This window comes from Microcebus murinus, chromosome 5, assembly GCF_040939455.1.
Source record: "Microcebus murinus isolate Inina chromosome 5, M.murinus_Inina_mat1.0, whole genome shotgun sequence".
Classification (NCBI taxonomy): domain Eukaryota; kingdom Metazoa; phylum Chordata; class Mammalia; order Primates; family Cheirogaleidae; genus Microcebus; species Microcebus murinus.
Genome location: NC_134108.1, coordinates 9,383,748 through 9,394,930, shown reverse-complemented (window position 1 = coordinate 9,394,930; position 11,183 = coordinate 9,383,748). Strand labels below are relative to the sequence as shown.

General features: G+C 46.9%; 2 protein-coding genes across 2 annotated transcripts in view; one reads left to right on the top strand and one right to left on the bottom strand.

Annotated features, from left to right (window-relative positions):
- Positions 1-611: 611 nt before the first annotated feature.
- On the bottom strand, positions 612-1,471 carry LOC109730818 (uncharacterized). Its single transcript, XM_076002720.1, is given in 5 exon segments — positions 612-1,143; positions 1,145-1,219; positions 1,221-1,368; positions 1,370-1,429; positions 1,431-1,471. Coding segments are annotated over 5 exon segments (798 nt in total). The 3' UTR covers positions 612-669.
- A 1,252-nt stretch (positions 1,472-2,723) lies between these two features.
- The window catches only part of ZDHHC14 (zDHHC palmitoyltransferase 14), a 254,045-nt gene continuing 245,585 nt past the window's right edge, over positions 2,724-11,183 (top strand). Inside the window, exon 1 of the mRNA XM_012759590.3 lies at positions 2,724-3,047. Within this exon, the coding sequence (XP_012615044.1) occupies positions 2,803-3,047 (245 nt within the window). The 5' untranslated portion in view covers positions 2,724-2,802. The remainder of the gene's footprint in view (positions 3,048-11,183) is intronic.

Genomic DNA, 11,183 nt, shown 5'->3' with positions numbered 1-11,183 from the left:
GGGGGAATGGATGGGCCGGAGTGCTTTAAAGCACATTTCTGACTCTGTATCATTTCACTTGCAGATACTTTAGCTTGCCTCTGTATCAGGTAAGGACTTTAAAAAAGCATAACCATGATGACAGAAAAATTTGGTCTTAACTGAGAACAAGAGTGGGAGTCTTTTTTTAAGCCATGAAGTCAATGGATCTAGCGTATTATTATAATTGGGTACCTACAGAAAAGGTGCTTGTAATAATAATAATAGAATAAGAATAATATCCCATGATCCCATTAGCTAAAGCACAGAAGAGCATATGAGCGCATTCTCTTGAAATGGCTGAGGCTTGCCAGTTGGTTTCTAAAAAATAGTCCAGCCACAAAGTACTTAATTGTCCATGTTATGTGACTGTCTCTCAAACAATACCTAAAATAATTCAAACCCAATTCTGATCTTGTGTTTGAGATCCATTCCCCCAACGCCCAACCTGCTTTTGAATGAACCCCTGTAATTCCATTTTTATCCATAACTCCTTATAATTTCGTGTCACATGCTAACTGCCACTCCCACCACTTTCCCCTTCCTCCCCTTCCCCTTCCCACAGGAAGCCCTTCTCCACCGGCCTTCCTGGATAAGCCAATCTCATGTCCCCTTGACAATGCTCACCAAGGCATGGGACATACTCGGGACTCATGGGTTCAATGCCATTTCTACCACTGGGGAGCTGTGTGACGTTTGGCCAGTAGTTAAGCTTTCTCTAAGCTGGATACAATAGTGGCTCGCAGAGTCGTGAAGATTAGACAATGTGTCATGTGCAGAGTGACCAGCACAGAACAGGCACCGTCTCCCTCCACCCGCTTTGTCAGTTCCCATCACTAGCCACCAAGCCCCAGAACGCCCAGCACCGCGCCTCTCCCGCCCTCGTCGCGGGGGATGCAGGGACTTGTAGTTTTTAGGCCCCCAAGTCGTGTTTCCTCCCGGAGCCAGACGGCGAGAGGAAGAACTACACATCCCAGTGGGCCGTGAAAGGAAAGTGGGGCTCGGAAAACCGAGCGTCCCCGCCCCGCTGCCCTCGCTGTGCGCGACTCTCGGGCTGTGGCCACCCTGCGAGGGCGCAGACCCCGCGGCGGCGCCCGGGCGATCCGCTGGGGCTGTCGGGCGCGGGCGCAGGGGGCGCGCGGTCCCTCTGCTGCCGAGGGGGCTCTGCGGGGGAAAGGAGGGAGAAATAAAAGCAGCTGATTGTGAGCGTCCGTGAGAAGTGGAAACCGAAGGGACCTGGGAGGCAGCAACCCAAACAGAGCCTGGCCACCAAGGGGCTTTTCCTCCGGGAGCGAAGCCGGGGCCGGAGGGACCCTACCGCTCCGCTCCCCGCTTCGCTCCCGGCCCCGAAGCCGGTCGAGCCGGGCCCGAGACCCTCGCCCGCAGCCCGGTCCCGGAGTCAGGCCTGCCTCGCCGTCCCTGCCCACCCTGTCTCCCAGCACCCCCAGCCCATCCCTCGGGGCCAGTAGAGTCCCCTGGAGACCGACCAGCGCCCGCTGGCGAGGAGGAGAAGAGCCGGGGCAGCCAGAGAGGGCCCCCTCTCCGCGCCGTGGCTCCTCGGGTCCCGGGGAGTGGCGAGCTGGGTTTGCCGGTTGCCATGTGAATGTGCGTGTCTCCAGCCGGCAGCTGCGGCCGCGACTAACGCGGCGGCGAAGTCGGGAGCGGACAGAAGTCCGCGGAGGGCGCACTGCGCGCCGCGCCGCCCGGCCCGACCCCGCCTCGCGCGATGCCATAGGAGCCCCGGCGCCTTCCCCGAGGCGCGCCAGGCCCGTCCGGCCCGGGGGGACTGGGACTGGGACCCTGCAGTGCCCCGGCTTCGCCGGCGAGGAGGAGGAGCAGGAGGAGGAGCCCGGCTGGCGAGGCGCGGGCGCCACCGCCCACCCGGCCGGGGGAGGCGGACCCGCTCGGAGCGCGGCGCGCGCGCGGGGGCCGAGCCTTGCAAACAAGTGTCTGTGGCGGTGTCCCCGCGGCCCCCGGCGGCCCTGCTCGCTGCTCGCGCCAGGGCTGGCTGCTCGCGCCAGGGCTGGCTCCTCCGGGCAGACGGAAGCGAGGGACCCCTCGCCGCGCAGCCCGCGAGCCGCCGCCGCCACCCTCGGCCCGGGCGCCCCGGCAGCCCCGCGCGGGGGCCGCGACGCGGCTCGGCTGCCAGGCGCGCCGACGCGGGGTCGCGGAGCGAGCAGCGCCCGGGCTCTCGCCGAGCCGCTCCTGACAGAATAACGTGCGTGGTTGTCCCCACCCCTGGGAGGGGTTGCCGGTGCCGCGAGCTGCCGCCCAGTTTCCAGCGCGCTCTCCTGGGAGGATCCGCCACCGGAGGAAGGAGTAGAATAAACCTGGCCGAGGCGCAGAAGTGGCTCCCCGGGAAGCCAGCGCCGGGGCCGCCGCCTCGTGTCCCCTCGGGGCGCAGCGCTCGGGGGTCGGCGGGCCGGAGCCGAGGCGCGGCCGGGGGCCCGGGGGCGGCGGGGCCGAGCGCGCGGCGACCCAGGGGCCGGCCGGGCGGACCCCCGCGCCCCGGGACGCGGGCTGGAAGCGACGGAGGACAGCTGCCGGGGGCTGCGGGCGAGCACCGTCCCTCTCGAACGGGGGTTCTGCTATGACAGTTGGCCTCCGCAAGGGGTTAACCTGGGTGTCCTCGGCAAAGTTGTCGCCGAGCCGGGAGCCCGTTTAGGGGCCGCGGCGCCGCGGCTCGGGGGGCTGCCGGGCGGCGGGCGGCGGCCGTGGCTCGGCGGGGCCCGCGCGGCCGGGGGGCTCCTGGGGGTGTGCGCCCCCAGCCGGCTGCCCTCGTGGATGCCTCCCGGCGGCGGCGGGCCCATGAAAGACTGCGAGTACAGCCAGATCAGCACCCACAGCTCCTCCCCCATGGAGTCGCCCCACAAGAAGAAGAAAATCGCGGCCCGGAGGAAATGGGAGGTGTTCCCGGGACGAAACAAGTTCTTCTGCAACGGGAGGATCATGATGGCCCGGCAGACGGGCGTCTTCTACCTGACGCTCATCCTCATCCTGGTCACCAGCGGGCTCTTCTTCGCCTTCGAGTAAGTGGCCGCGCCGGCCCCGACGCCGCGCTCCCCTCGCCTCCCCTGCCCCTCCTCCGGCTACTTTCATTTTCTGGAAGCCGGCCCCACTGTGCGTTGTTATATAATACCAGCCCGCTCTCCCTCTTTTTCTTTTAAGGGTCTGTTTGCTTTTAAGTCACTAGAGATAACGCAGTTCTGGGCTGGGCTCCTCAGAGTGGAGAGGGAGGTGGGGACACCTGTAAGGTGTGCCGGCCTTGCTGCTCCGAGGTGGGACCTAGCAGGTGGTGCCGCCGGTGGCTGGTCCTTGTCGCTCTCTCTACAGAGTTTGGGGAACCAGCAAATCAGCCCAGCGGTAGCCTACCATGGGAAGGCGGGGTGGGGTAGGTTTCTAAGTCAGGGATAGATGGAATTGACTTGGTTATTATTATTATTTTTTTCTGACAAGGTTTAGGGCATCTTCTTAAGCTCACTCGACCAGACCTTCTGTGTAACTTTGAGTAATGCTAGGAAATCTTGGCTATTTTAGGTTTAAAAGTGTCAGCTACCCAATGTGCCCTGGGTGGATAATTTCATTTTTTAACTCTCCTTACATGTTCCATCTTGATTAACAACTTCTTATTTACCTTGAGGTTTCTGAACTCTTCAAAAAGGTTTCAGTAAAAAATGTCCAAAACAAACAATTTGGGAACATGTGAAAGGAGACCTTAGGCCTTTACAGAAAAGGATGACACTACATGGCAATTTCTGATTCCAGAAACAATACTTTTGGACTTTAGGGATTGTATCTGGGGAAAAAAGTGCGTGGGAGTCTTCACCGTTTTCAGGAAAATCAAATTGGCCAGTAGCAACTGTCCTCCTGCCAACTAATGGAAGGGCTTTTTATTTATTAATAGTCATTAGATAAAGCTATTTAACCACATTCCAAATCCGTTTCCATTGCTCTTACTGGGTCCAGCATTTGGAATGCAACTCTTTATGTAATTCCCAGTATCCTTTGCTCAATGAAAGTTGTTACTTATCCCCTCAGCCCTCCCAATTAAAAGAAAGCAATGTATTTTTAGGGAGTTTTTTGAGCTTCCCATATCCTGGTTATTATGGGGTGTGATACTCCTTCAGTCTCCACCTGCTTCTGTGGGTAGGCTTTATTTAAACCTTTTGTGTTAATTTACTTTAGTTTCTGATAACAAAAGCAAATCTTTCTGATTAGTATTAATAGGCCCTGATTTTGTGCCTGGCCTTTTGCTCTTTGAAATTCTCTCAACTGGGAATGAATGATCTCTTGACAATGTAATACTTTTACTCAGAGCCCTCTGACTCTTGGAGGGGAAACATTTCTAAGGCTGTGCTATGATGAACAATTTTAACAGGACTGAGAAAGGCTGGGAGAAAGATCTCAGATTTAAGCTAATCCCCTCTAGTCTTTCTCAAACACAACTCTCCCCCATTCTGACTGTGCATGAATTTCTCCTGTGTCTCCTGGAAGTTTAGCTTTTGTGCATGTTTTGAGACTTGTTGGTGGAGTCTGTTGGCACACCTGGGGATGGGAGAGGAAGAGTGTTAACAGGTGTTCAGAAAGGCAAGGAAGCATGCTCTGTCATGAAATTGTGACTCCCGTCGGTCCCTATCTAGCACCAGGCTCTTGTCCTTATAGACCCGTGGAAACTGGAGGGTGGGGCACAGAGGTTCCAGGTCCATTTGCATTCTAAGTCAGCATAAACTCCAGGGAGGAGGGTGCCATGTGGTTTAACAGAAATGCCATCTCTCTAATGGTGGCTTTAGTTACAAGTGGTCCTCTAGTGGGAGAGTATTCACTATGTTCCTAATGTTAAAAAAAGTTAGGAACAGATTCACATTGGCATTTTGGCTCTTTTTAGTGATATTGAGAGTGGAAAAAAAATTTTGGTTAGTTTTGTGATTCTGTTGCAGAGCTTCAGCCACAAGTGTGTTTCATGTAGGATGATGAATATTTCATTTTCTATATATACCCAAATCCCCACTGTATGATTAGGGATCCCCCGGTTATTACTTAGCCTCTTTTATTTTCTTCATTCAAACGTAGCTTTTAACCAAACCATCATAAATTCATTTTCATTTCTTGATCTCTGTGTGTGTTTTTCCAAGAGTTCCCCAAAGCCCTCACTAGCACGTTGTTAGGGATCTTTTTCTGCGCCAGTGCTGCGTTAATTGATGATGGTAGAAAGAAACGTGTGCGCTGGGATTTTATTAGCTGCTATTTGCAGCATCGTTTTTGTATCAGCACTGCAGGAGTGTGTGTGCGTGTGTGCGTGTGTGCGTGTGTGTGTGTGTGTGTGTGTGTGTGTGCGTGTGCTTGGTTTCCATGGGTGTTGCATCAACTAGGCAATTTGAAATTTCAAGAAAATAAGAGGCCCATCTTAGCATATTGCCTCAGTTGAGAAAAATTAGAAAGCTGTTCAACCTATAAATATTACGGTACGGCTAAGAGTGTCACTGCATCGGTTTTAAGTTCTTTATTCATCACCGACAGAGTGAAATTAAATAATTGACCAAATTAATTTGCTAGAGACTCAAAGAACTAATTAGCCCCGTGCATGGGAAATGAAACATCAACAGGCTAATCACTAAGTGAGATCCAGAGGAAATGTGGGCTTTGTCTGCCCCTGCCTGCCCTGCTTGTGGCCTTCCTTTAGTTACTTACTGAGCGCATACCCTGGCGTTCCCTATTTTGATTGTTTAATTTCAAGTCCAGATAGCTTTTAATGTTAGTAGAATTAATTCATTGTCCAACATTAGAATCCATGTTTCCCCATAGAGTTACACAAGAGCAAATAAAAAATGGGAAAAGAAATACATATAACTTCTACATTTAGCTTTAGACCTCCTTTGTCTGCAACTCTTCTCTCACCCCACCATCCCCCTGCCTGCTCCTGATCTTGAACAGATGGACAGGGAAGTTTTCCATGAGAAATGAACTTAATTAGAACTCAGCAACAGGTGTTGATGCTGTCTTAACCCCTGGAGAAAGGCAGGGTAGACGTTATGATTCTTGTATTGAAGACAAAGTGACAGAACCTTCGTGAGGTTAAATGGTCACCTAAGGACACACAGCTAATTAGTGGGAAGGGTCTGACTGCAAAGCCCCTGCTCCTTCTGATGCATCATGCTGCTCCCCCTCCAAGTATAGAATACCGGTTAAAGGCATGGATTTTGGAAGGACGGACCGCAAGATTCTTACTAGCACTATGACCTTGGGCAAATGATTTGTCTTTTTTAAGCCTTGGTTTCTCATTGTGTAAAATGAGGTTAATGATATCTACCTTTAAATGTTGTAAAGAGTAAATGGAAAAAGCGTACTTAGTACAGTGTCCTGTACATAGCAGGGGCTCAATGAATGGCACATGCCATTAGAGTAAACCTTAGAAGTAGTCCCCCAAGGGCCCTGGTCACTTTCTTAGAGCATTTTGAGAAAGACAGGATGTAGGTTAATAAGCAGGTGTGACCATGAAAGCACATTAGAGCAGAAAAAGTGCGCAGTTGTGCCGTCTGCCATTGAAATAAAGACCTTTATGAGTTGGAGGAGCCTGAGTGAAGCTGTGACCTTGCCCCTCCAGAATGGGACCCCGCAGGGATGCCTGGGGACCCAGCCTTGTCCAGACCCCGGATTTCATTTCCATTGTTGGAGCCACCATCCCAGAAGGGTAAAGACAGTAAAGAAAGCTGTTACAGTGCCATATGCAACCCTGTCCCGTTTTCCAAGGAGGGAGGGGCTGCTGATCTGCCGGCATCTCATGCGGCGTGTGGAGGACTGATGGAAAGTGACAGCGTTTCGGGGCTGTACTTGAGCAGGGAGCAGAGCTGATTGCAGTGCTGTCGAGACATCTCGCTGCTCCTTGCAGTTATTAAGAGTCTCATCAAAGACTCTCTATGCAATGTCGTCATCCTCACATCCCCAGAAGTGGAATTTCAAAAGATCAGTGAACATGAGCAGCAGTTTCCTTCCCTTTTTCTCTCTGGCATTCACACACCTACAGCCTGCTTTTGTTTACAGTTGAAATTCTGAAAATAAAAAGTCTTGAGTCCTAAATTATTAATATTAAAATTTCAGTCTCTCGATCACAGGGGCAGAAAGAGGGGACCGCACTGGGGGGCTGGGCGAGGCTCACGGTTTCAGCAGCATCACGTGTGGGAGGGGAGGTCTGCGCAGGGCTGGGCGGGACTGTCTCCCCGTTCTGTGCCGTCCGCAGGGACAAGCTGGGAGATGTTTCTGGGGTTCGCATGCTTGAGAGTGTGGGAACATCCTCAAATTTCTCATCACTAGAAGTCCATTGATGATTTTTTAAAAGAAACCTATATGTTTTCTTCTTTCTCTATTTCCCTCCCTTTCTCCTTCTTTCTATTCTCTCCTCCTTCCCTACCTTTCTTCTTTTTAATTTAGCTAATGCCCTCTGAAATAAATGATGACCAAATAATTGGGAGTCAGTAGAACTTGGGCCATGTTTGCCTTGAAGATGGAACTTGGGGCTGTCTCTTGTAAAAAAAAAAAGTGCTATTTCCAATTATAATAATGTCTCTGTCATAAATGGGATAGCTTATTTTCTAGTAGAAGGTGCTGCCCTTATAACACACGGGACCCCATCTGTTCTCAATCCTCCTGTAGGGAACTGCATCGAGGGCGCCACCATCTCAGAAAACATCTGCAAAGGGCCCATCTGTCTTTGTCCAAATGCTGGACATGTTGTGCATCATAGAACACCATGGGGCTGCTAATAGTACATGACCGCTGGGACCTTACCACTGAATGTTCCTTGTTAACCTGTTATCACAGATGGGGCCAAGGGCATTTATAACCCGCTGTGGTTCCTCAAGAATTTTAGGTGACTTCAAAACCTTATTGATGACCTCCTGACATGAAAGCACTAACCCATTCATTTGTGAGCATGATCCACACACATCAGTCCCATGAGGGCGGGCACTCCATGTGCTGTGTTCACTGCTGTCTCCCAGCACTCAGCATAGTACCTGGGCCAGAGCATTTGCTGTTTAATGAAGCAACGTAATACCAGAACACTTTGGAAAATAACTTCCTTGTGCTTCAATTGTTGCATTTTGTAAAGCTGTGCACATTAATACAATTTATAATTGATAATGTCTTTAGAACACATTTGCCTCAGAAACTTTGATTATTTGATGTAATTCTTCTGAATTCAGAATTGGGTATCATCTCTTTTCAAATGTGTTAAATTGAGGCAGAGGAAGAAGATTTTCTTGGCCGCTTAGAGAATGAGGGATAGAGTTGGGATGTTCTCTTGGCTAACCAAGACTTCTTTCTAGTATTTCTTTAATTTTGAATAAATGCTTTACGCAAATAAAGCACTTTGTGATATATATGAATGTTACCTAACAACCACATAGGATAGTTTCCCATTATACAGGTTCTTCACTTTGGACATTTAAATTTATCTAGTAAAGCTCTTAATGAAACTATTAACTCCTTGTGTTTTATTGTGTTTTTTTTTTCTCAGTTAATGAGCAGTGATACCAAATTATGCAGAAAGGACTCTTGTAGGTTCCTACAATAGGAAAGTGATAGTTAATTATTTAATGGACCATATCTGCATATCATGGAGATTTTTTTTTCTTTTGCAGTACAATGTTGCACATAATTTATTCATGGCAGAGTTATATCTTAGCAAGAGAATTTAAATTAAGGGTTTCAAGGAAATGCATTTGTTCTTTTGTAGCTAAGGTTGTTAGAAAAGAGAAAGCAGTAGTAGTCAATAGATACTTATTAATAGAATGAGTTATATCCAGGAATTTAGATCTAATAAAATGTTAGTTGGCTCAAGTAAGAGTTGGGGATGAACTTAATGATTATACTTAGTTTTTCACTAAATATAAAGGTTGGTCTCAGTTCAAACTTATTTGTTAAGATGATCTTCCATCTCCTTGATTTCCACCTTTTAAAACATGTAATATTAGATTCCTACAGAAGATTATATGTAATATGTGCAAGATTTGAAATAAAATGCTATATATATTTTTTTCTTCTTTTTTCTTTCTTTCTTTTTTTTTTTTTTTTTACATTCCACAGAGAGTGGAACAGGTCAGTCTCCACAAGTGGAGAAAGACTGAAATAAAATACTATAAAAAGCACCCACGAAACTACCACCCAACTCAAGAACTACATCAGTGTCAATGTTGTTGTATCCGTTGCTGTCCCTGCTGTGGCCTGGTCCCCTGCCCCTTCCTGAGGCCATCGCAGCCTGAGTTGGTCATCATCAGTGCTTTGCCTTTTTTCCCCCATCAAGGAGTTTGAATGCATGCATTCCCAAAGAATAGGTTGTTTAGTTTGGTTTATTTTTCTTTATAAATATGGTATCAGGCCATATGTAATCTTTTTTAAAAATGATGACATTGACTTAATATGTATTTAACATCAGATAGCTTCATAGCATCAGATTTAAAATGGTCTATTCATGAACACATTTAATTCTGCGGATGGCATAACTTTATTTTCAAATGATTTCAAACTTCCAGAAGAGCAGCAACAATAATTTCAAGAACTCTGTATACTCTTTATACACATTCATCAATTGTTAACTGTTTTCCATAATTATTGTTCTCTTTTTCCTTATCTCCCTCAATCTTGCTCTCTGTTACATTTTTGCCCCTGAACCTTTGCAGAATAAGTTGCAGATATCATGTCCCATTGTATCCAAATATTTCTGCATGTAATTCCAAAGAAGAAAAAAAGTGTTCTCTAATATAAACATGGTAAATAGTATTAATTTTAGGAAACAACATGGATATAATAGTCCATATTCAAATTTTGCCAATTGTTCCAATATTGATAGGTTTAGAATAGTACCTGGTCCATAGCATTTGCTGTTTCAGGAAGTAATGGTAATATTGGAACACTTTGGAAAATAACTTCCTTGGTATTTGTTTTCTTGATATTTGTTTTCTATTTATCTAAAATGTATTTTGTTTCTCATCTCCACCTTCTCCATTTTTTAGATAAATTGCATATTTTTAATATTCCATTTTATCTTCAAAAATGTTTAGGCTGTGTTTCTATGTGCTATTTTTAGTAGTTGCTTAAGAGATTACAATATGCATCTTTAGCCTATTATAGTCTACCTCCAAATAAAAGTGTTATACTTCACAGATAATGCAAGAAACTTAAAACAGTATAATTCCACTTATTCCTTCCACTTTTGTATTGTTGTTGTCATATATTATATATCTATGTATGTTATAAACCCAGTAATGTTGTTATTTTTTAAGATGTCAGTAAAGTTTAAAAGAAACATATATATACATATAATATATAAAATAAAGATATCTTAAAACAAAACATATAAAGGTGGTCCCCAGGTTACAGATAAGATACATTCCTGAGAACATCTTTAGGGTGGATTTATATGTAACTTGGATCCGTGATGAATAGCACATCTACGGTAATAATATTAACAACAACAATACTATAATGGTTCATATGTGGTAATAATAATACAGTGTAATGCTGTGATAATAATATCCCTGTACTGCAATAAGTTACAGAAGCTATTTTGCTTTCTTTTAATTCAAATAACTGAATTTTTATGTTCAAACATAAAAACAAACTCATACAAAAAGTTTAGATAGGAGATAGGAGAAATTTCAAAAAATAACATTAAAGGTTAACACTCACCTAATGTCGCATCAATGTCTTGCTTGCTAGAAAGGGCATTTTTGAGGCGAGAAGGCAGCTGGCATTATTCAGAAGATGGTACTGGAGAGGCTGGAGCAGGAGCTGGGGAATCAGGGTTTGATTCTGTTGCTGGAGCAAGGAGCTCACCACTGAAGTCGGTTTCTTGAAAAAGGTATCTAGGTTGTTTGCACAGCTGTTTTCTGTTTTTCACCATAAATGGCCTCATAGCAGCTGACGTTCTCTCTAACTACACGGTTAACCTTTGTAAACTGCTCAGTGTTAGGATCTTGCTCCTCAAGCTCAGCAAATCCTGCTTCAATGAGATGAAAAGCTTTAGCTGATTATTTTGTTGTGAACTTTCTTGGCTCTGGATCTTCTGATTTTTCATGTTCTTGTGTTTCTGTCAGGTGCTTCTCTATCTATGAGATTAGACCTTAGTGTAAAGATGCTGCACCAGTGAACCGCCTACGCCTTGTGGGTTT